This window comes from Pinus tabuliformis, chromosome J (genome assembly GCF_031772625.1).
Source record: "Pinus tabuliformis cultivar Carrire ecotype Pingquan chromosome J, CPIR1, whole genome shotgun sequence".
NCBI classification, from domain to species: Eukaryota; Viridiplantae; Streptophyta; class Pinopsida; order Pinales; family Pinaceae; genus Pinus; species Pinus tabuliformis.
In genome coordinates, this window is record NC_142295.1 from 568,261,175 (window position 1) to 568,288,009 (window position 26,835).

The following is a 26,835-nucleotide window of genomic DNA, read 5'->3' on the forward strand; positions in this document are numbered from 1 at the left end:
TTCTATCTTAACTTTTTGTTAGGTGCATATAATCCATCTGCGTGTAAATTATCCATCTCAACATCTGGAAATCGAGTAGTAAGCCGCTATATTTAAGTACACATTTATGAATCATAGTGGTGCAACTAAAAATATAAAAACCAATTCTCAGGTCAAATTCAATGACCTTAAACATGGTCTGGAAGTCAAAAAATCATGCTTACTGCTAAGATCTCTTTAGATATGCGAGAAATCAGTTGAAAGTTTCCCCACAGTTTCTAACACCTGTTTAGAATGAATCTTCAGAGCACAGATTAGATATATCATTAGTAGAAATCTCCATAAACAATAAGCACCACCACCCAAAGAGAATTTTCAGGGTGATGACTAGTTATCTGGTTCGGTTTTATAAGTCCCGTCCAATCCCCCAATGCTTAAATGAAAGTCACATCAAGGTCGTGTTAGCCATAGGCAATGATCCTAAATTATCACACTGGTATTCAAAGAATTCCCCAGACTCTCACTTCCAAACACTCTAGCCGTCTGGAACATTCGCCATAAAACTGAATCAGGAAACAGCACCTGAATGAAAATCAAATAATAACTGGACACATTCTGATTTCCAAGATACAGATGTGCTCTAATTTTGACAATGAAATTGAATCTTCTACAAGACTCTAATATGTCGTAGTATACATCCAAGACTATAATATCATGGTGACAAGTAAGCCAGACCAAAAACCACAGCCTGCCATCTTAAAGGAACACCAATGAAGCTTGTTCACCCGTGAACTATCAACCCATAGCACAAGTCTGGTATGAAAACTTTTCCTTGTACTATATATTTATATGTTTATGGTGATTCAAGCTCCTCTGGGTCTGCATTTATGTCAAGATAAGTTCTTTCCCTATTACCTGAATGAACTAACATGTTTCTTCTAGTGAAACTTTGATCTTCAGCCATCTTATCTGAAGTGACACCCTGATAAGAACCATCCACTTCATCAGATGAATCGCTGCTGTCTGTTTCTTCAGATGAGTCAGATAATGATTGCTCTGATTGATCTCCAAAGCTACTCATTGGCTTTTGCTTCACCTCGGTATCTCTGAATTCGGAACCATCTTGAACGGAAGGAATAACTGGGGTACTAATTGATTGTCTTCGAGAGTGAGATCCAAAAGTGGGATAGTCAGAGAAGAAGGTAGAACAGTACTCTGCTCCAGGCAGCTCACGTAATAATTGAATAACTGTAGGATGTGAGAGGCCGAACATCTCCGTCCCGCTAATGGTGATCTGAATCAAATACTATAAAATGTCAGCATTTTCAAGACAAACCAGTCTCTATACATACACAACACGGAGGACTTCGATTTTTTATCAAACAGATTATGCATGTGCACAATGTATCAAACCTTGCCGCGTTCAATTCCACGCATCTTGTTGCCAGTTCCACAAACAACAGCCCATGCACCAGATGCAGAATCCCTTTCAATGACTTTTTCAGGGCTGTCATCTGGAACTACACGAAAAATAGGACCTGCACTTCCACCGTCAAGAATTGTACAGGTGTATGTAGTCCGTCCATCCTTTTCCACCATACTGGCATAGTTTCTTATAGATTTATAGCCAATAGGGAATATGTGTCGGTCTGTATGAAATCCAGCACGTTTATATTCAATTGTCCCCTGGTCATTGACATGAAAATTTGTGCTATTAGAGTAAGTTCTGCTCAACTTAATACCGCTCATATCTTCAAGAAATTGTCGACTTCAAATATTTCTGCGAACTAGTGACTGATAGGTCAATCAAAGAATTTTTGTTGATAGACTGTAACAACGTGGCTAGCAACAAGCAGTAAAGGTTTTCCTGCGAATTCTCTATAGAGGAATGTTAGATGTTTAATAATCAAAGAAACCATGTATGATGAAAAGGGGTCGGGTACCGTAATCACTAGCTAATGGTCACAATGAAAATGTAAAGTATGCATAAATTTCTTCGGTGCAGTGAACTCTTATCATTTTGATCTGGTGCACTTTAATCAATGGTTTCATATGTTATTTTTGATAATAATCTATTAGCAGATCGACTTGTGACAGAAAGCCTATTCAATTGCCCTTTTTAGTCAGTTTGATTATGGAACATGGATAGCCTGAAGAAATGTTTCACCGTGACACTTGTAGACCTTGTAAGTACTATTACATCATTGTGTCAAAAATTGATTATATGTAATATTTCCATTCGGTGGCAAATTATTGTCTTTATCAATAAAAGATATTTACTCGATGTTCGAGATGTGCCATATAAGTATTTTGAGATATAAATTTCCCCCACCATCAAGAACTCAAGAAAACTAGGAAAAGACTTCAAAGTATTATAATTTCTCAGGAAGTTGACCCGACTCGGAACGTTCGTTGGGAAAATTGATTCATTACACCGAAAATAAATCTATGTTAATCCAGTTTGCAATCCATGAATAACTTCTTAATGGTTTTGGATCTTTGTCTCAATATCTTTCTCTCAAGTCTGGACTAATCATGGTTGCACTCTCCAGTGGACAGACCCTGCAAATCTCACAGGATGTCACAGGGGATGTTGGGGTCCCCAAAAGGGAACCATGCCCCAGATATTGAGAATATAAAAAATTCAAAACGGAAAAATAGAAGAGGTTTTTTATGCATAAGTAATCTCACAGTTATCTTATCTTTTCATAAACAATTAAAGCAGCAACATCCATTATCCAATCCACAAATTTCTCATAGTAAAAAATTAATGTCCAAATCAAATGACATATAATTACATTCATCACCTTTTAAATATTAGAGTCAAAACTGTCAAATCAAAAAATGACAAAAAAGAGAAATGGAACAACACGCATGCCACTGTCATGCCTCAATCAGCCTGCGTGTGGTCCTCTGCATCTATGTGCCGCAACTTTCATTGTCTTCTATGGGAATGTACAGATAGCCAGCCCTTAATTCAAATATAACTGTTGTTCTAACTTTTCCAGACAAAGAAACGAAAAAACATGTATGCTTCTAACTTTTCACAAAATAATGCTAGCTGGACCTGATTCATTTGGAAGTTGAAATATGATACAGAATCCGTGCTGTGCAGACTTTTCTTCCTTCGAAAATTGATAAATCCAACTTCAACCTCCTTAATGTACTCCAGCTAGCATGTTTTAGGTGAGAAACAATTTAGGGTTATATAGACAGGAAAATGAAAGATAAATGGTGAGACCCTCACCATCCTTCAAAGGAAAAAAAAAAATAATAATAAGGTATGCTTTCTGTACTTATTTTGTGTTTTTACGAGTGTGCCCCATAGAGGGAATCCCAGAGTAACCCCAAGTGCTGGGAGCATCCCATTTCTGCAGGCAGAATCCCCATTGAAGTCCCCTAAGTACTGGTGCCATACATGTGACAACAAGGGATGTACCCAATGACAGCAGGGGACATTGCCAATGAAGTCCACAAGTCCAGGAGTGGGGGAAGCATAAAGGGCACATCCCCAACACCTAGGAACATGCGCCCATGGAACATTTTTTTCAGTCATTCATATATAGGGTTCATAAATTTACAGCTTCTCTCAATCACCTAGTATGACTGAAAGCTATTTAGCAAATAATCTAAGCTTCTGGAACCAATAATTAGTCTTATGGGAGGAGGTTCAGACTTCAAAGAAGCAAAATGTCAAAGAAAATGGCTTAATTGAGAAAGTATCTCAAACATGAACATGGCTTTTCTAACAAGGCACTTGCCATGCAGAATCACAGCTAAGCACATCCACAAGTTGTGCACTACTCATATCAATGAAAGTTTTGGATCCTTTATGCATGCTGTAATAGATTTGGAGCCCATCAAACTTTCAGGCTTGCTGAATAGGAACATCATCCAATATACAGATGAGCAAAAACAGAAAAAAAATATTTACCTTGCAAACACATACATATTAATGAAATTTTCATATAACTTGACCGAAAGTATCAATACTCTACTCTCCCCAAATCTCTATGAATGACAATACCCCTTCTTTATTAGGCTCATTCAAACAACTATACAATGTAGCTTCAATTAAATTCTCAACTTCCAAATGCACAAACCCTAAAATATTTTGACAAGTTTATACTGCAAGAAAACTTACAAGATCCACAATGGTAAGACGTTCTGTTAGAGCAAGTGGAAGAATAGGCCTCCCATCTGGAGTCCGTGGAATGTTAGGACGAGAACGCTTGAAACGTCTAGGCTCTGTGGAGATTTCGTTCTCCTTGTCATCAAAAAAATGTCGCTTACGCCGAGCCTAATAATATAAAAATGCTAAGCTTCAGTATAAGATTCAGACACTGTTAAAACAATATCAGAGGCAATTCATAAAATTTCAGACCAATTCCAGAAAAGAATACATGAAAAGTGAAACAAATCAACAATTGGGAATACTTTCCCAATTTATTGGCATTCTAGCAAACAAATCATAAACAAATGATTCTATTGTTCTCAAATGACAAAGTTCACATAAAGAGCAACGGAGCATGTTTACGTCAAAATACAAAACTCAGTTGACCACATCACCATCGTCCAACCCATCAATGTGCTTTGTGATTTGGAATATGAAGAAAAAAAAACAAACAAATAGCTTGCAGGTGAGCCCAATTCTTTTGTAAGTAACTTATCAATCCCACAAGTTTAGGGTATCATTAATTTGTAGTCGACACTTTAACCATAGATTGCAATTATTAACCATAATAACATCGAACATCTTATGCTTGAATTTCCAAATATCCACGAAACAAGGATTCTTGAAAACTGGGAAAAAAACTGAAATGTGAAGTCTTAAATTAAAATATTCAAAGAATGATAATAGGACTTATGATCTCTTTAATGTGTTCAGTCACTACAATGTATCTACATCAAAGTTTGAAGTGAAAAATCTAATTATCACCTATTAAATCCTTGCTTATTGATCACTTCTATGCATGTTAGGATATTCTGACACATAGGAAATAGTTAAGTATAACTTGGTCTAGTGTAGAGTTAGGTAAAGTGTGTTTATTTACTATGTACTTTTGTAACTTGCAATCTGACGGTCATGATATGTTCTAGACATGAAGTGATCCGACGGTTCATTCTCACCTCGGTATTACCGACACTTGATCCGTGGCTTAACACCCGATTGGTCCATGATCTCTATTTAAAGAGCATGGAGGGTCATTGTAAGGTGACCGTTCATGAGAGAAGCTTATGTAAATTTTCTTTCTTTTACATTAATAATTGTCTGAAGTGGCCGCGTTGGCTCAGGCCGTGGACTGTTTCCCTCTTTGAGGGTTTTAACCATGTCAAGAATACTGGTGTACTGATCTGTGATCTGTTTCTGAGCAGTGTCCTTTAGTGTTCTAAGGAACGTACCCTGTATATTCCTACATGGTATCAGAGCTATTTGAGGGCCACATCCATTGATGATCCAAATCTGAAGCCGGTACAACTGCATTCGACTGTCGTTTCCTAAATCTACTGTTTTTGACCGCTTTCGGGCTGAGAGGATTGTTCTATTGTGTTAGGAGCATCTGTTCCAATAAGGAACCCCTTTCATTTCACACGAAAAGGTTTCCGGTAGCCCTAGCTACATCATTATTAAGATCTAGAGGTATACAGTGTTTATTTGCAATTTTAGTTATTTATCTCTCTGTTTATTTCGGTCTATTTATCTCTCTGTTTTTTATTACCGGATATATACCTTTCATTTCTGTGTATGCTCTTTGCCCCGCGACTCTGTGCGATTTAGGCAAATCAAAAACAGAAAGGAAGGATTTTTCTCATGCGTATGCTTTTTTCCGCCGCGCTTTAGTGTGATCTCGAAAAATCAGAAACATTGAGGAAAATATTTAGTTTGCGGCAAAATCTAACTTCAAGCCATAAGGCTTGGTTTTTTTTTGAATGTCCGTGTTGGGGTGTGTGGTTTTTTGTTTGGTAGGAAAAAAGGGCTTTTTCAAGTAAGTACGCACTCCAAAGCTTCAGTGACTAGTAAAGATACTAAAAAAAAAACCCTTCCTCTTTTCCAAAAATTACTAACATTTTAAACTAGCTCACTTGGTCCAAAGTTACTTTCTGAAAATAGAGGTCTTGGGTTCAAGTTTTTTTTTTGTTGAGTTACTTTTTCAAAAAACACATGTAACTTATGTTTTAAAGTTACTTTATGTAAAAGTGTTCTCACCCATTATAAAAAGTGAGTCGCTTATAATTCTAAAGTCTTTTTATCTTTTATTTAAGTTACAATTTAGTGGGTAGCTCATAAAGTACCATTTTAAAGGTGACTTTCACTTATTTATAAAAGTGGGTCACATAAAAAAAATTAAAAAGTGAGCTAATTAGATTAAGTTTGGAAAGAGGGGGGATTTTAATATAACATTATCATTCACTTCCGCACATTCATGTACTTCGTCGGCATCTTCAACAACTTTTCTTCAAAAAGTCATAACTTCTTCATCCGGAAGTTATTTTCAAAGCTGTTATTTTTTAATCGGCTTAATTTTTCAAGATCTTTGCATTGGAACACTTAGTTTTAGCATCTACAGCTTCAATTTCTGTTAAAATGGAAAGTCCAAGCCAAGTTATTCTTGACAGTACCAACTACTTCCAATGGGTGTCTTACATGGAGGATTTACTTAAAAGTAAAGGTCTTTATAGAATAGTCTCAGGCCAAAAGTTTAAACCTAAAGATGAAGATAAGCAAGCCTAATGGAAAAATAAGCAAAATCAAGCACATGGGTTGATAGAGATGTCTATTTCTCCAGACCTTAGATTCCATATCGCAGAACTTGATACCCTTGATGAAGCAATGAAACATCTCAATAAAGTTTTTGGAATTAAAAATGAAATTAGAGCTCATCAACGCGAAAATGAGTCGCTTACATTGGACCCAATAATTTTTCTTCCATTGAAGATTTTTTGTCCAAATTCAAGACCCTTAGACTTCTCTTGGAAGGTGCTAAGGTTAAGAAAGAAGATGGTAGCCTTATCTATTCCATTCTTACTAAGTTGGGACTAGCCTACTCTGTGTTTGTTTCCACCTTCCATTCTACTAGAGAAGCCTTTATTTCTCAAGGACAAGACTACAAGTCCCCCTCTTTTGATGTCTTTTGTGATTCTTTAATAAGAGAACAAGAAAAACTCTTACATCTTGGTCTTCTTAATCTTGGAAACTCTTCTAAGAAAGCCTTAGCCACCCAACAACAACCAAGTTCAAAGAATCCTAAGAAGCAGCATCCTAAAAAGAATGGTCCTAAACCAACAAAGGGTCCCAAGCACTTTCAGTCTCCAAATGAAAAATCACTTCAACAAAATGTCAAGGCAAATAAAAACAAAGAGAAGAACACTGATAGACATTGCAACTTTTGTAATCGAGATGGCCACTTAGAATCCAAATGCTTTAAGAAGATGGAAGCCTTGGACGCAGCAATGACGAAGCATAACCAATGTTTTAAAACTCCGACTCGAACTCTGACTTGGCCGAGAGTCGACTCTGACTCCGACTCAAACTCGGTATCGACTCGGCCGACTCGATTTCAATGACTTGGTCATTGTAAAAAATATATTAAATATTAATTTTTTTATAAAAAAAACATAATTTTAAAGATTTTCATTCATGTTTCCAAACATACAACATTATAATATAGATGGAAGACAACATATGATCAAAGTAGGCTCATGAATATATCCATTATATCAAAATGGCACCCAGTGCACTGTCCAATACATACACGATGATGATATAGAGATCAAAACAAAAACACATAACCAAGGAGGCTAGAAATGGCCTCTACAACAAAAGTTTGTGACCAGTACTACTGGCTACTGCTAGAGTTGCCAACATCATCTGGCTCAGTGTTACTTGGGAGCAGGAGCGAAAGCGGGGAGCGAGAGCGAAAAAGGGAGCGGGAGCGACATTTTCAAAAGCTCTCGGTTTGGGAGCGAATCCCAGAGAAGTTCAACAACCAATGTCACTAACATCAAGGTACATAGAGGGATTGGTGCTCTTGATTAAATACGAATTCCATACCCTAATACATGGCAAAATTCAATGGAAACATTACAATCCCCCAATCCTAAAATCCTGAAAAACTGATAAGTCTGCTGGATTTTGAATGAAATCTAAACTTTTACTTTCTCCATATGAAATCGAATGAGGCCGGAACCACTCTCAAACATCTTGAGTCATTTCATGGTAATGTCAAAAATTTAAGTAAAAGGATAAAAATGAAGATCAAGGAGAATGTCACTTTTACTTTAAGAATTTAACACTACCATGAATAGCATATCAATACTAGGGATCAGAGTGGGTTAAATAGGGTTTGGGAGAGGGGAATGGACCCCAAATAGCACTTAACCAATTTTTAAAACAACTTGGACTCCCCAACACTCCGCAAAATCTTAAAAAGTAAAAAAATATATATAAAAAAAGGTTGTTTTTGGGGTTTACTGGCCGCATGAATTGACCAGGCCGAGTAGTTACAGATCCGGTCGAGTCAGCCGAGTTATGACTGACTCAGCCGAGTCATGCTATAACTTGGCCGAGTCAGTCATAACTCAGCCGACTGAACCATTTTTTCTGCCGAGTTGAATTTTTTTTCCGGCTCGGACCAACTCGGCCGAGTCGGTTCCGAGCCGGTCGGATCTTAAAGCAATGAGTATAACATCCATTTGGAGCACTCTTCAATTTCAACTTCATCTTCTGGAATAGCACTTTCTGCATGTGGTTGTCAAGCATCTCGGTGGTTGTCAAGCATCTCGGTCTGGTTATGCACTAAATGTATCTTCTTCTTCTCATTCTCATGAGTGGCTCATTGATTCTGGAGCTTCTTATCACATGGCCAAAAACAAAGCCATGTTTTCTTATTTAAATGATTGTAACACCAAAAATATATATGTTGGCGATGATAGATCTCTTAGTGTTGTAGAGACTAGAACTATTCATCTAGACAATGGTCAATTTAATGATGTATTATGTATTCCAACCTTATCCTGCAACCTTCTATCTGTATATCAGATAACTCATTCAGGTGAAGGTAAACCCATTGAATTTTCACCTCACGATGTTGTAATTAAGGACCTAAGAGATCCTAGACAGATTTTAGCTACTGAAATTGTTGATGATTCTACAAGGTTGTATAAGTTTAACAACTTTGGGTCATCAACTCTTCCCTATTAGAATATATCTCTATATCTCTATTTAGTAATGCTCAGTCTTTTAGATGTTTCTATTCTTATTCTTTTAGCAGTTTCTTAGATGAAACTGTTTGTTCGATATTCTACATAGAAACCTGATGTTTCTATTCTTGTAAATATCTTTGTATTATCATTGAGCTGTTTGCTCCATGTGAATTAATTCATTGAACATTCTTTTATGGTATCAGAGCAAGGTTAAGAGATTCTTCTTGAAACAGTAATTCTCTTTGCATTGTAATCTCTTGAGTCCTTTCTAAGGTCGAGCCCTCTGTAAGCCAGGCAGCCTTCACTGAGTCTTAGCCTCGGCTTTGCTCGCTGTGATAAAAGCTTACAGTCGTCCATCTCGATACAGAATTGGATTCTTCTCTTGCATGATCAGTTTACTAAGGAAATAACTTTGTGGCGGCGACTGTTTTCGTGGAAGCGGAATTTTTTTTTTTTGGCTGGCCAGTTTGCTTGGAATATTGAATCCAGCTATTTTCTTCGACCACATCGTGGAATCCCTCAGCAATCGTCAGCAATCGTGATCCAGGTGTTTTCTCTCGGTTTATAACTTATTTGTTTTTTAAAAATCAGAGTCGTGGTCTGAAAATTTGATCTGCGGGCAACTGTCTATTTTTTTATTTTCAATCGCTGTGCAAACAAGTGATATACGCTTGTGATATTTTCAAACGCTGTCAAACTTGTGATATACGCTTTGAAACCCGAGGATATTTGAAACCCGTGGATGGTATTACAGTTAAGAACTCTTAGATATATATCTGAAAACCCGTGGATATTTTGAAACCCTGTAATTCGCGTGGATATACGCGTGTGCTCTGATCTGAAACCCTGTAATTCGCGTGGATATACGCGTGTGCTCTGATCTGAAAACCCGTGGCTCTGATCTGAAACCCGTGGTTCATTGTAACCTGTGCAAACGCCGTTATATTGTCTCAGTCAAACTCTGATCTGAAACCCGTGTTTTTCAACCTGATACGTAACCTGATGTAATACGTAATACGTAACCTGTCATCCGCGTGTTATAAAAATCCGTGGTTCATTGTAATCGCTGAGACGGCACCGTAACCCGTGTTTATAAAACACATATGCGTGGTTATATTCACCTGTGGTTTTTTCATATATAAAATAGCTGAGACGGAACGTGCAGTTTTGATAACTCACGTGGTTCAAACTTCAAATCATATGACCAGTCGCTGAGCTGAGACGGAACGTGCATAGCTCACGTGGTCCTTTTTTCAAAAACATATGACCTGTAGCTGAGATGTTGTGTGGGCCATTTTGAAACCTGAGACGTGTATATATATATATCCGTGGTGTTTGCTGACAGTGGGTTACCATTCAGCAGAAGTGTGAATCTGAGACAGCACATGTGGGTTCATTTTTTCATCATTTATATTTGCTGTATTTGTGGTTCTGGTTGCCGGCAGTGGGTTACCAATCAGCGGAATTTTTTTTCTTGTGATCCTGGCAGTCTTCATTACAAACTCAGACCTGTGACATCTGTTTATTGCATCAGTATACTCTTATGGTAGACCGGCATTTTCTTGTGGAAAACTGTATTCTCAGAACTGTATGAGCAGTATTACTATTGTTTTAGACAGCTGAAAGTCTGTTCTTTAAATCTTCACCAGCATAAGCAGTCAGCTACATTGTTCTTGTGTGTCTTATTTTTTCTCTTTGTGAAAATGGCCACACTTACCAATCTGATGTTAGAAGGAAATCAACGGTTTAATGGCAGCAACTATAACATTTGGAAACAAAGACTGCTGACCATTTTTGAGTACAGGCGTCTTGATCAACTCATTTTGGGCAAAGAGCTTCGTCCAGGTACAGCCGGGACCGATCAAGATAAATTTGATGATCGAAATCGAGAGGCTGTTATGCTTCTCAAGCTCTCTGTCGCTGATGATCAGTTACCACAGATCCCTTCTGGCAAGACAGCTGCTGAAATCTGGCAACAGTTGAAAGAATTGCATGAGACATCTGATAAAAGCAGAGCTTTTTTTCTCAAAAATCAGTTGTTCTCCATCATGATGGATGAACATATGTCTTTACAGGAACATCTCAACAAAATTAAAGACATTCGAGATCAGCTCGACGCCATTGGTCGGACCATGGAGGAAGAAGATATGGTAGTCATTACCCTGAAGAGTCTACCAAAATCTTATGAACACTTCATTGAAACACTCAACATTACAACCACAAATGTTGATCTGAAGTTTTCAGATTTATGTACCAAACTTCTGCAGCAAGATAGGTGGAAACAGCAGTTTGGTAGTGGTACTGCATCAGTGCCCTTGGAGAATGCATTTGCTGCAAAATATCAGTCCTCTCAGTCTTTTCAGCAGAGAGGATCATCTCAGTCTTTTGATCCTAATAGGAAGAAAAGTGTACAGTGTAATTACTGTCACAAGTTCGGTCACATGAAGAAAGACTGCAAGCAGAGGATTGCTGCTGAACAAAAGAAACAGGGAGGGTCACATCAGACAGCGAATGTTGCAGAACATTCCGAGCAGACAGATTCGGCCTTTTACGCCTTTATGGCTAAAAGGTCTTCAGAACATGTTCCTTCCTCTGCATGGTACATTGATTCTGGTGCATCACGCCACTTCTCTCACAGGCGTGACTGGTTTATTGACTTTTCACCTTTCAGTGATTCAGTTGTATTTGGTGGAGGTGAAAAGTACACTGTTGCTGGCAGGGGTACAGTTCAAATTCAGTCTGGTGGACGCACGCTCATATTTCTAAATGTATACTATGTTCCTGGTATGGAGATTAATCTGCTCTCTGTCAGTCAGATTATGAGGAATTCTCCTCAGCTTGATGTTGTGTTCAGTGCACACAAGTGTTCCATCATTGACAGGGAGACCAGTCTGACAGTTGCTACTGGCCTCGAGGACCATGGCCTATACAGGCTACTTGACACCGGTGACTTTCCAGAAGTGGCACTAGCAGCTCGTGTCTCTCCCATCAGTACTCTATGGCATCAACGATATGGGCATCTCAATATGCAGTATCTCTCTCAGCTCTCTCGGGAGGGACTTGTGTCAGGATTACCTGATATTCAGACTCAGCAGTTGGGGGTATGCAGCGCCTGTCAAGCAGGAAAGCAACATCGGTCGTCATTCAAAAATGGTGAATCTTGGCGCGCATCCCAGGTACTTCAGTTACTTCATGCTGATATTTGTGGTCCTATGAATACAGCTTCTATAACTGCTTGCAAATACTTTTTACTTATTGTAGATGACTTCAGTCGAAAGATGTGGGTGTATTTTTTAAAAAATAAATCTGATGCTCTTAGTACCTTTCAGAAGTTTAAAACTTTAGTTGAAAAAGAATCTGGTTGTAATATCATGACCCTTAGGACCGACAATGGGGGGGAATTTTGTTCCTCAGCTTTTGCCAACTTCTGTGATATTCATGGCATCAAACGTCAATTCACCACACCTTACACTCCCCAGCAGAACAGTGTTGTCGAGCGTCGCAATCGCACGGTTGTTGAAATGGCTCGTTCCATGTTACAACACCGGAGTGTTCCAAACAAATTCTGGGCTGAAGCAGTATTTACTGCTGTTTACCTTCTTAACCGATCCCCTACTCAGGCTGTTAAAGGGAAGACTCCTGAAGAAGTGTGGTCTGGTCGTAAGCCTAAGATCAGTCATCTCAAAGTTTTTGGCTCAGTTGCATATGTTTGGGTTCCATCTGCTAAGCGATCTAAGTTGGATTCCAAAAGTCAGAAACTCATGATGACAGGTTACAGTGATCATCACAAGGCTTATAGGCTGATAGATATAGCCACTGGTCGACTTAGCTTCAGTCGAGATGTAGTATTTGATGAAGACAGAGGATTCTTTCAGTCTTCTTCTTCTGAGCAGCGTTCTGAGGATCCGCCTCACAGTGTTCTTCTTCCAGTCATTCCATCTGATGGGAGGGATGATGTAGCATCAAGATTTGATACTACTCTATCTGAGCTTCCTCCAGAAGCTAATCCCCCTCTCGCTGTCCCTATTGCTCTTGAGCCTGCCTCTCTTCCTCCTGATATTGGTCCCTCTAATCCTGATATTGGTTCTTCTTCTCTTCGGCCAAAATGGTGGGCTAAAACCATAGGTGATCTCCGGGATGATGAGCTCCTTGAAGGTAGAACTTCTAGGCATAAGAACAGACAACAGTCTACAGTCAATTTTGCTCTTATGGCTAACCTTCACAGTACTTTTGAGCCTCAAACATACTCAGAAGCTAAGGGTATATCTGAGTGGGAACAGGCTATGAAAGCAGAATTTCAGAGTCTTCAGAAGAATCACACATGGACTCTTTCTGATCTTCCTGCAGACAAAAAACCCATAGGCTGCAAATGGGTGTATAAAGTCAAATACAAAGCTGATGGAACCTTAGACAAGTATAAAGCTCGGCTTGTGGCTCGAGGATTTTCACAGCAGGAAGGCATCGACTATGAGGAGACTTTTGCTCCTACAGCCAAGATGAGTACTATCAGGCTTGTGCTTGCCCTAGCAGCTCAGTTCAATTGGAAAGTTCATCAGATGGATGTCAAAAGTGCTTTCCTAAATGGTGATCTCCAAGAAGAAGTCTACATGACGCAGCCTCCAGGATTCAAGGTTGCTGGTCAAGAACAGAAAGTGTGTCGGTTAGTTAAAGCCATCTATGGATTGAAACAAGCTCCTCGGGCTTGGTACATAAAAATTGATCAGTATCTGACAGATCAGGGTTTTCAGCGGAGTCCATCTGATTCAAACCTGTATATCAAGCATACTGATGATGATATCTTGTTTGTAGTTGTCTATGTGGATGATCTTATCATTACTGGCAGCTCTGCACATTTGATCCATGGGATCAAACAAGATCTATGCAAAACTTTTGAGATGACAGACTTGGGACTTCTTCATTACTGTCTGGGGGTTGAAGTGTGGCAGACTGAAAATCAGATCTTTCTTTCTCAGTCCAAGTATGCCAAAAATCTTGTGGAAAGGTTCAGAATGCAGGATTGCAAACCGGCCACGACTCCTATGGCACCAGGGCTCAAACTTTCAGCACAGTCATCCTCTCCTCTTGTGGATGAAACTTTATTCAGGCAATTAGTGGGCAGTCTCATCTATCTTACTGCTACCAGACCTGACATCAGTTTTGCAGTAAGCTACATTTCTCGCTTTATGTCAGCTCCTAAAGCTGATCATTGGATAGCAGCAAAGCGGGTGCTACGATATGTGCGTGGTACTTCTGATTATGGCCTCTTATATACTCACAGCTCCACTCCTATTCTCAGTGGCTACACTGACTCTGACTGGGCCGGTTCGGTTGATGACCGTAAATCTACAGCTGGGTATGTGTTTAGTCTAGGATCTGGAGCTGTTACTTGGACTAGTAAGAAGCAACAGGTAGTGGCTCTCTCCTCAACAGAAGCAGAGTATCGGGGAGCAGTTAAGGCCGCCTGTGAGGCAGTTTGGCTTCGTCGTATGCTTGCAGATATGCATGTTTTTCAGACAGGGCCTACTTCTTTGTTTTGTGATAATCAGGGAGTGCTCAAACTTGCCAAGAATCCTGTCTTTCATGAACGAACAAAGCATGTGGAAACTCACTGCCACTACATTCGACAGCTGGTTGAAGACGGCTCAGTTCAGTTGCACTATGTTCCCACCACAGAGCAGCCCGCCGATATTTTTACCAAGCCTCTTGGTCCTGATAAATTTGTAAAATTTCGCGGGTCTATTGGTGTTGTAAATAGATTGAGCATTAAGGGAGGGTATTAGAATATATCTCTATATCTCTATTTAGTAATGCTCAGTCTTTTAGATGTTTCTATTCTTATTCTTTTAGCAGTTTCTTAGATGAAACTGTTTGTTCGATATTCTACATAGAAACCTGATGTTTCTATTCTTGTAAATATCTTTGTATTATCATTGAGCTGTTTGCTCCATGTGAATTAATTCATTGAACATTCTTTTATTCCCTCGGTATTTGTTGTTCATAATGATGAAGTGAGCAAACTTTGGGATGAGCGATTTAATCACTTAAACTATTTCTCCCTTCAAAATCTATGTAAAGAAAATATGGTGACAGGTCTTCCTATGGTATCTTGCAGAGATGGTGTTTGTTCCAAATGTGTACTCGGAAAACATCATCGGGATAGTTTTAAAAAACATGCCTCTTAGCACGCCTCAGCGCCTTTACAGCTTGTGCATAGTGATTTATGTGGTCCACTTCCAGTTGTTTCCTTCTTTGGCTACAAGTATTTCTTAACTTTCATTGATGATTTCTCCATACGCACTTGGGTATACTTCTTAAAACTCAAGAGTGAAGTAGTTAACATGTTCTTGGCCTTTAAGGCCTTTGTTGAGAAACAATTTGGACATCAAATTCTTAAGCTAATATCTAATAATGGCAGAGAATATGTTAACAACAAATTCATCAACTTTTGCACTGAGCATGGAATTCAAATGCAACATATTGTTCCATATACTCCACAACAAAATGGTGTAGTTGAAAGGAAGAATCGCACCTTAAAGGAAATGGCTAATTGTATGCTTCAATCTAAAGGACTTAGTCTTAATTTTTGGGCAAAAGCAATTAAATGTGCAAATTACACAGTAAATCGCACTCCTACTAAGGTTTTAAAGAATATCACTCCAGATGAAGCATGGAGCTCAATTAAACCAGATGTAAGTCACTTTCGTGTTTTTGGAAGTGAAGCATGGGCCCATATTCCTTGATGAGAAACATAAAGCCTTAGAACCTAAGAGTGAAAAATGTATTTTTGTTGGATATTCTGAAGATGTCAAAGGATATAGACTTCTTCCACCTAAATCCAAAAATGTTATCATTAGAAGAGATGCAAAGTTCGTTGAAAATATATCGGCCTATGAGCCTTGTTCGGTGGATGTGCCACCTCTCTCTATCCCTTCTACTTCTGAAAACATTTCTTCTTCAGATGATGACAGCGAGGATGACAATCCTCCCCCACCTTCTCAGGATCCTCCTTCAGCTCCTCAGCTTCCACAATGGGTTTGTGCTACTCAGGATGTAGCAAGTGCTCTTGCAGGTGATCCTACAGATCAGCGACGTACACGTTCTCAGTTCGATAGAGCCTCTTCTTTACTAGCTCAAGCTTCAGCGAATTATGATCCTGACACCTCTGCAGAAGCTTCAAGCCATCCAGATTGGGACGCAGCTATGAATGAAGAATATCATTCATTATTGGTAAATGATACATGGGATCGTTCATTAAATGGGTTTACAAAACCAAGTTTGGGCCAGATGGAAAAGTTGATAAACATAAAGCTTCTTGTTGCTAAGGGTTTTTCACAAGTTGAAGGCATTGACTATATTAAAACCTTCTCCCCTGTTTCCAAAATGAACTCTATCCGCCTTGTTCTTTCCCTTGCTGCCTCTTTCAAATGGGAAGTCCATCAGATGGATGTCAAATCTGCCTTCTTGCATGGGGACTTGCATGAAGAAATCTATATGGAACAACCTCCTGGCTTTATACAAACAGACTCCAGCCTTGTATGTCGGCTTAAGAAATCCCTTTGTGGTCTCAAGCAAGCCCATCGGGCTTGGTATGCCAAAATGGATAGATTTCTTTTAGATACTGGCTTTTCTAGGAGTCATTCTGACAATACTATCTACACCAAGAAAGTGGGTAAGTCTCTTATCATTCTTGTTCTTTATGTTGATGATCTTATCCTTACTAGTAGTGATCCCAACCTTATAAACCATGTGAAGTCCAGCCTTAAAAAGCAATTTGAAATGACAGACTTAGGACACTTGCATTATTTTCTTAGTCTTGCTATCCAAGGAAGGTATTTCCCTTTCCCAGTCCAAGTATGCCTGTGATCTTCTACGCCACTTTCACATGGAAGATTGTAAGCCAGCCCCTTCTCCCTTTCACTCTGGAGCCAAACTTTCAATTACTTGTACTTCCCCTAAAGTTGATGCTACCTTATACCGTCAGCTGGTAGGAAAAATTTTGTATCTGACCCATACCCATCCTGACCTTTCCTTTGTTGTTGGCCTTATTGCTCGGTTTATGCAAAACCCACATGAAAGTCATTAGAAAGCAGCGAAAAGAATACTTCGTTATGTTCGAGGTACAGTGCAATTTGGGATTCATTACAGTGCAGAAGCATCTCCTCTATTGGTTGGTTTCACTGATTCTGATTGGGCTGGTGACCCTGATGATCGTAAGTCTACTGCAAGTTATGTCTTCACTCTTGGTTCTGGACCTATTACATGGGCTTGCAAGAAACAAAGTGCCATTTCTCTTTCTTCAGCAGAAGCAGAGTATCGTGGTGCCGTAGAAGCTAGTAAAGAAGCCCTATGGCTTCATCAAATCCTGTCAGAGTTTGGCTTTCAGCAGCAGCAGCATCCGACTACACTTTGGTGTGATAATCAAAGTGTCATTCAACAATGCAAAGATCCATTCCAACATTAGCGCAACAAACACATTGAACTACACATGCACTTCATCAGAAAGCTCATCCATGACCATGTTCTTGAAATGCAATATTGTTCAACTGATGATCAAGTTGCAGACATCTTTACAAAGGCTCTCACAGAGGCGAAGTTTACTAAACTCCGATTTATAGTTGGAGTTCAAGAAGTTGTCACTAAGGGGGGATAGGCTCTAATGCCTCCTTCTTTCTCCTATTGTGTCATATTTGTACATCCTTCAATCCTATCCCAAGTTGTTCTTAAGGGGGGAAGTTAGGATCTTCTGACACATAGGAAATAGTTAAGTATAACTTGGTCTAGTGTAGAGTTAGGACTATGTACTTTCGTAACTTACAATCTGACGGTCACGATATGTGCTAGACATGAAGTGATCTAACGGTATTACTAGTAGTAATACCAAGGAGAGAATGAACCGTTAGACATACCGAGGCTGTGCCACTTAACGAGGCTGTGCCACTTACGAGGCTGTGACCTCAAAAGGATCTTCTCCAAGTTAATAGCCAAGCTTCTAAAAGGTTGAATAACTTCTTCAAAAGATTATCACGGCAATGTCTTCTTTGCTCAGGCTGCGCTATGTTCATTCCAATGTCCTTTCTTAACTCCCTCTGATTCAGAGAGGAACTTCCTTGGTAAATTAGTCAGAGATTAAATCAAACGTACATAATTCTAATGTTTTGTACCAAATCTCAGTCAACACAATCATAATCATAATGGTGCAATGCAACATGTATTACTTCTGTACAGAGTATGTCACATTAGGGACCTTCAACTTCAAAGTAGCACTCAACTCAAAGGAGATGTCCTACACAGGTTACTAATTTCAACCTATATCACATTTTAGTGAACTGAACACACTTGTTCAATTCTCCAAATTCAAGGTTTACATCAATGCCATTGCTCCTTCCAATACCAAGGTGGCTTACATGCTACAGATATAGAGACTTTTACGAAATAGTCCACAATTTTTCATGACACATTTTGTACGAATGAATTTTCATCCTTCAGGACATACAGAGATCAACCCTTACTAGAAATCAATATAGACTTTTCAACCAGACATATACTTGGTCTGTACTGACAGACCTCATTTATGTTGACAAGAGATCATTGAGGTCTAAGAAAACTTCAAACAAAATTATTGTGATGATACATACCTCACATTCCAAGGATTCAAGGAGGCATCAAACTTCACACTTAGCTTCCGAACATCCCAACATTGTAGTACTTTGTATGGAAACTTTTTCAAGCTAGGAACCAAGCAATATGTCTTGTTGAAACACTTCAATCTTATCAACTGTTAAATGTCAATGCTACTCAAGTATTTTGAGAGAGGCTCGTTTCTGAGATCAAAATGTATAGTGCCTTCACCAATCTACTTTGTGCAAACGAACTTTAGTAGGCTTTAAGTACAAGAGACAACTTGTTGGCATTTCCACAGAGGTATTTCGGACTTCTTCTAGGGTTCGGCCTTACCACAGAATTTTAGTGAATCGTCTGAGGCCTTTCAGCCTTCCGCAGTAGGTCGAATTTGAGGCTAGTTAGGCCTATTTTCAAGGGTCTTTCCTCCTTCCTATGCACAGAATAGAACTCGCTCTTTCCGATAGAATTTTGGTGGTTCCTCCTTATTTTGACCTGGACAGAGCCCTTTTTGGGGCACAGATCATCCACAAAAATTTGGCCTAGCTTCTGATCAGACTCGACCCTCTTCTCATCACATATCAAACCATAAACTTTGCCTTTCTTCTAGTTGCAGCTTGACTTTGAGGTTTTGCGACTCCTTTATGCTTTTGACTATGGAATTAGGTCATAGAGAGAGGAGTTGGCCCTCTTTTAGGGCACAAAGAAAATATTTTAGCAAATAGTCTTCAAAACCATCTTTCTCTTTTGGCTGCTCTTACACCATAGCTTTGATACCATGTTGACTTCTCATGGATCTCCTAATTCGATAATTAATTCTTATGATTTCTTATATTGCTCTTTCTCGTAAAGAGACAGCCAAACAAGAGACAGAAGAAGTTTACCCTAGGAAAACGCACATGGGGAAAAACCCAGCAACCTTTCCTTACATAAATTATTTAATTCAACAAAGATACATCTAATTCTTCTAGTTAAAGGTAAAGTCAATTTGATCAACAACATAGTCTTGGTCAAACCTGGTCAAACAGCTCTTATATCAAGTCATCAATCTGCCCAACAAACTTGGCCTAATCTGATTTGTCTAGGCCGAAATTCGGCCTCCTTCTGCACCCAGAAATTCGGTCCTACTGTCCAAAAACTATTGTCCAGAAAACTCTCAGAAATTCACACATGCGAGGTCAAACAAGAGAGAGAATGATTGAGATATCTTCATCCTTCTTCTTTGTCCTCCTTGTCCTCTTCTTCTTCGTTTTGATGCCCAGATGATGTATTTATCTTGTGTGATCCAAATTGCCCATGTGGAGGAAGTCGAATGGCATATATATAGTGATTATGGCTGGTCGTATGGGTGTCTTTCTGCCTAGGGCTGACTTGACCTTATTAGGAGCCAAAAATTCAAATTTGAAAATTCAATTTTTTTCATTTGAAACCGACATGAAGAACATGTCTTATATTAATAAAGATATATATTTCAATGGCTAAAATATAATGACATAAAGAACATGTCTTACATAATTCAAGGGCTAAAATATTGATTATGAAGACCAACTATAGCTACAAAATTCAACACCGTTGAGTTTCAAGTCTACCTCAAGCTCATTCTGAGCATCCCAAGTAGCCATAGGCTTGTCGTCTTGGTGCGCACAGCAGAATATTCAGATATTGTAGGCTTGAACAGTAACCATCTCACCAATTTACAGCCCCAACACTAAAGTATATCACTGCCATATCATCTTCTATTGTGGTAAGGGCTTCCGATACTCAATTTGTGTTTTTTCTCAGGCTTGTACTTTCATCCTATTGAGTATTTTCTTTGTTTTTCTGCATCACTTTTCTGTTCTAATATCGTATACTAGATCAGATTTTATTATTGATTTAACTATACTAGATCACTTTTCTAAGGCTATTGGTTGAGTATTGTTTGTGTAAGGATACACCCCAAGCTGTTTCATAGGAGTTAGCCCGAAGTGAGAGAAGTGAGTTAAGGTGATAGTGGGCATGCTTCTATAGTACTTAACGCTTAACATCCTTGGTCAAACTGTGTCAGCCCTGCTAGTTTGAGTGGTAACATTCTTCGGCGTCGTTGCCAAGGACAAGGCTAATTCCCCTAATCAAAGAACAACATATATATTCCTCAAAGTTTAGTAAATTTTCATTTGTATTTGTATCTTGTTGAAATTCTTTCATACTAATCTAGCAAGTCTCGCCGGGCAACTCCACTTCAACAAAATAACATAAGGTACAATACCAAGGCCAACTCTTGAGGTGAGTTTCTTCAAGTCCCTGAACCTCATTTAGTTTATTAATGAAAGGGTAAGGAGGAAAACTCATTTTCATCTATTGTTCGTTTTAAGATAAGCATAGACCTTATATTTATACATAAGAACTAATGGTTGCTATGTGGTTAGCAGATACTTACAAACCGATTAATTTGCCATCATCCCTCCTCAGCTCCATGATATGCCAACCTTGAAAGATGCACCCTCCTTTCATGGAGATGGTTAGGTATCAGCCCTAGCAAATTGGGATTCTTTTATGGAATATATGGTTGACATTTTTGTTTGTCATCTTTATGCTTGCTTAGATGTTTTCCATAATCTCTTAAGAAATATGCTAGAAAATGGTTTATAAGTTTACCCGATAATTGCATTGACTTAGAATCTTTTCATGATATATTTCTTGAAAAATGGCTGAAAAGAAGAATGTTTGTTTTCTTTGAAATGCTTTGACTAACATTGAACGTCTTGATAATGAGATTGTTAATGAGTTTAACAAGAGATTTGATAGGATATTGGAAGAAATCTCGAGGTCACATTAGCCAACAAATGAGACATCACTCATGTACTATCTCAAAGCCTTCCAAGGAAAGCTCAGTTTCATACTCGATAAAGCAAATTTGAACGCATTGGATGAAGCAAAGGCCAAACCAAAGTTGGATGATGTCATGGAAGACAGATCTTCTTGGACCAATCAGAAAGGTTAAAGTCAAGCAAAAGCCCCAAAAGGTGACTCCGCCTTCTTCTTCTTCCATAGATCCAGTGTTTTTCCTTGTAGACAAGTTCAAAGAGTTAGAATTGAATATTACGAAGAATCAAGCATCTTTATAGGAGAGGATCCTTCAAATAGAGATGAATCAACAACAACAATAACAGTTCAGATTTCCTCCCAAGAATGAATTCAGGAACCCTCCATGGAATAACAACATACCCAACTCTTTTGAGCCTACAAATATGACAGATCTTGAGAGGAATCAAATCCCTTGAGATGCAAACCTCTTTTATAGTGAAAAGATATTTGGTCCCTTTGGATGCCCAGACTCCAGAGTTAAGATGGAGCTAGGATGGTAATTATTAACAATCTCTCTCTCTCTCTCTCTCTCTCTCTATATATATATATATATATATATATATATATATATCGATAATTTTTTGATATGGTTGCAATATTCATGCATGATTTTTAGATATTTGTGCAGTGATTTTTATTCTTAAGCTTTGGAGGAAAACCATCAAAAACTAAAATCCTTGAAAATAGCTCATACTCAAGTAAATAACATATTTACCATCATTTACTTTTCACCATAATTTAAGCAAGCTTTTGCATAAAAAATGGATAGGAATAAGATGTAAATAAATATATCTACCAAGAGTTACTTTCCATCATTATTTATGTTTTTCTTAGCATTTATGTAGGAGTAAAACTGTAAATGTATAAATTTACTAGTAGCTACTACCCACCAAAATTTATGTAAGCCCTTGTGCTTGAGTAAACAATTAATTTATCCACTTCACATCTCAATTTAATACTTCTTTCCAAATTAAGCAAGCCTATAGAATTTGATTTGTTTATTGAATTCTATTAATTTAGCATTAACCAATGTCAGTTATAACTTTTTATGCAATTTAATTTCTAACTTGAGTGGCAAGGCTAAGCTGCCCTACAACACTTTTAATATGGACATTGAAATATTTTACTTGTCGCTGATAGTAAAATATTTTTTTGTTATTAACATATTTTTGTTTTAAACATTACATAGAAATTGAAGATAGAATGAAATACACATCATGCAATATCAATAATATTTTTTATGTTAACTCCATAAGTAGTGAAGAAAGTACATATCTACCCCATACTAAAAAAGTAAAATATTTTAGTTTATTTTTTTTCCCAATTACTTTATGTCTCTATATAAAGTTTATGCAAAATTAAGGTGAAATTGAAGTATTGTATTTATGGCCGACATTATTTTTTTTGTTATTACTATTTTTAATTTGTTAATATAAGTATTATTTTATTATTTTTAAATGTAACGCTACGTGACAACATCTCCCCCATACTGGGTTGTAGAGCACCTCTCAGTGCAATCAAAAAGGCAATTATAAAATCTATTAGGATATTTAGACACTTAGGAGTTGGTTAAGTTTAACTTGGTTTAATATGTCCATTAGGTAGAAGTGTTTTTCTTTAGTATGCATTAGTTGCATTGTAATCTGAAGGTCGCGATATGTTCTCGACATAGAGTGATCTGACAACTCATATTCTCCTTGATACTAACAGCTATTGATATGTGGCTTAACACCCAACTAGTCCATGATCTCTATTTAAAGGGCATGGAGGGTCATGGTTGATGATCAATTGTGAGAAGTCTAACTTAAAATATTTTCTTTTGCATTAATCAAATTTCCTCAAGTAGTTGCATTTGGGTGGGACCGAGGATTATTTCCCTCTCAGAGGGTTTTAACCACGTAAAAATATTGGCGTTATGATCTTTGATCTAGTTGTGTAAGTGGTTACTAAAGGTTTTCGTCCTATATGGAATACCTTGTTAACCCAAACATGGTATCAAAGCTTGTTTTAAGAACTTCACCCCTTGGTGATCGAGATCTTGAAGCTTGTGTTTCGCATTTCCGAGATCTGTTATTTTTGTATCGTTTTGGCCTAAACAAGTCATTCCACTGCATCCAAAATGTTGTTTTCAGTTAAGAACGCCTTCCGTTTCATACAAAAAAGGTGTTTGTTTTCATGAGATTCAACATTTTTCGTTTGATCCAGATATATACAATCCAAAAAATATTACAGAGTTTCTATTTATATTCCTAGTTTGCTACCCCTTCTGGTCTGTGTATGCTCTTTTCCCTGTGCTTTGTGTGATCTCGACAAATCAAAAACAGACTGGAAAGTGTTTTCTTAATTGTGTATGCTCTTTGTTATGCACTTTGTGTGATCTCGAGAAATCAGAAACAACAAGAAAACTTGCATTTTCCGAGTAAGCTAACCAAGACCTTGTTATGAATATAATTCATGACAAATAAAATAGAAATAAATAATGTAAATAATAAAAATCAAAATAACGATTATGTTAAATAGTCATTAGTTAAGCAAAAAGACATGTCTAAAAGACATGCCCAATCATGAAAGGACACCTGCCTACGTATATAAGCAGGGCCTCATTGTAACATTCAAACATCTTGTATGTGTATATATATATATAGTCAACAAGCTACAACTTTTGTTGCTTCAATGGTATCAGAGCCATGCGAGTCTTTGAACGTCATCCGCCGCACAATATGCCATTACGTTTACGTTCTGAACTCATTGAGCGGTTTAGTAAAATTCAAGAAAAGCTTCAGCAATTAGAAAAAACATGTGCAAAAGTTACAACACAACTAAAGGAAATCGATAATAAGGAAGATGATAACAACAGTGAAGAAACGAAACAAGGTGAAGCATGAGAAGAAGATTTTGATCAAAATGATGATATTGAGAATGAAGATGAAATAGATAATGATGAATATGAAAATGACATCGATCAAGATGAGGATCCAAATGAAGCTAATCTTGATGTGGATGATGATGATATAGATCAAGATGATGATCCAAATGAAGTTGATCTTGATGTGGATGAGAATGATACAGATCAAAATGATGATCCAGATGAATTTGATCTTGATGTGGATGAGAATGATACAGATCAAGATGATGATCCAGATGAATATGATAAGGGCAAGGAGTATCTTGAGAAACAAGAAGATGAACAATATCATAACAATGAGGAAGATGTTGAAGAAGACATTGATAATGATGAAGAGGAATATGTGGAAGAAGAAAAGGAAAAAGATATTTGTGAAGATGACATGTTTGAAAAAAAAAAAAAAAAGTGGATTATGGGAGAGTGGATGAAGAAAACCATGATCAAAATGATGAGAATAATGCACAAAACATTACATTTAATAATGGTGAAGATAAACTTGGTCGTAGTGAAGGAGATCCACATGAAGATGATGATGATCGCAACCATAAACATAGAAGGAGAGTCACTCGGTCTCAATCTTTTGATCGGGATGGTGAAGAGGATGATGAGACGAGACCTATCAAGAAGCAGGGCAGGCTTTCAGATAATGGCCAATCATTGCAGGAAGGTGAGGCACAGTTTTCAGATCACTGCAGGGAATATACTCCATTACAAACAGAGAGAGAAGGATCTGTAAAGTTTGACAAGAAGCATCATGGTTCTTCACCCTTTGCCCAATTGAATGTGGATGGAGGTCCAAAATCTATGAAGGGAATTCATACATATCATGTTGAACCTGCTCCTTGGTTTGATGTGCGAAATTCCTTTTCTTCGTGCTCCTTTAGGAAGAGGAAGGGGAAGGAGTATAGGTAGTTGGGCTCCACATGATTCAAGGTTCACCTCCATGGAGACAATTGATTTTTCATAGCAATACCTCAGGGACCTACATCTTCAAATACATATCCTACAAGGCCTATATCCAATCCTAGATTTTTCCCATCGTGCACATTATTTGGTCAAGTAGTTGCAGTAGATGTATCAGACATGAGTCCAGCTGAAATTGTTATTGAAGAGGTAATGAGGGAACGTAAGGAACTTCCTGAAATTATGTCTCTTGATGAATATATAAGTTCAACAAAAGATCAATATAATGAGGATGCAAAAGTTGTTAACACAATTCTAAATGAAGAATCCACAAAATGGGCAAACACCCTTCAAGGTAACTTGGAAGAAGGCAAAGCTAGTTTATTAGATGATCTTTATGTCTCTCGCAAAAGAATGCTCATTGGAGAATGGCAAAGTGAAAGCCATAGCAGGAAAATTAAATATTCTGATGGTCTGAATGAGTGGCAAGAGGGAAATGCAGCTCAATCATCATCTTATGAAATACCTTGGGATGAAACTGGTGCTTTCTTTTTCTTAATTAACAGGCCCGAAATTATGTCGATGTTGGCTGGAGAAAGTGAAAGCAATCTGAGGAAAGCCTTTGAAGAGGAAGAGAAGAATGCCCCATCCATTATTTTTATTGATGAAATTGATTCAATATCACCCAAAAGAGAAAAGACACATGGTGAGGTTGAGAGGCGAATTGTTTCTCAACTTCTGACACTGATGGGCTAAAAGCTCGAGCCCATGTTATTGTGATTGGAGCAACTAACCAACGAAATAGTATTAACCCAGCTCTTAGAAGGTTTGACAGGGAAATTGATATTGGGGTTCCTGATGAAGTGGGGCGGCGGGAAGTCCTTCATATACATACAAAGAATATGAAGCTTTCGGACAATGTTGATCTTGAACGAATTGCAAAGGATACACATGGATATGTTGGAGTTGATCTTGCAGCTCTTTGCACCGAGACTGCGCTATAGTGCATAAGGGAAAAAATGGATGTTATAGACTTAGAAGATGAGACCATCGATGCTGAAATCCTTAATTTTATGGTTGTTACAAATGAGCACTTCCAAACTGCAAGCCCCAGAAGTAATGATTGACACTATGTGATTCATTTCACTAGTTTCAATCCCACTTCTTCACCCCTATGAGCATCACCCGATGCAATGAGTGCTAACTGGACTATTCAAAAATCATGAGAAATTAGTCAGTTACGACCATCTCTCATGGAAATGGTCATAGATGAATGACTTACTTAACGCAATTGAATCCAAAAAATGATATCTAATATAATGCACTATGAAAGCCCCCAATACTTGAATAAATTATTATTATTTAAGTAACAAAAAAAA

At 38.0% G+C, this 26,835-nt stretch overlaps 1 protein-coding gene across 2 annotated transcripts in view; it reads right to left on the reverse strand.

Annotated features, from left to right (window-relative positions):
* Window positions 1-233: 233 nt before the first annotated feature.
* The window catches only part of LOC149228258 (uncharacterized), a 203,153-nt gene continuing 176,551 nt past the window's right edge, over window positions 234-26,835 (reverse strand). For both annotated transcript variants that reach the window (XM_089378126.1, XM_089378125.1), the window contains exons 12-14: window positions 4,124-4,279; window positions 1,393-1,665; window positions 234-1,273 (exon numbers count right to left, since the gene is read on the reverse strand). In XM_089378126.1, coding sequence (XP_089234252.1) covers window positions 833-1,273; window positions 1,393-1,665; window positions 4,124-4,279 — 870 coding nt within the window. In that variant the 3' untranslated portion in view covers window positions 234-832. The remainder of the gene's footprint in view (window positions 1,274-1,392; window positions 1,666-4,123; window positions 4,280-26,835) is intronic.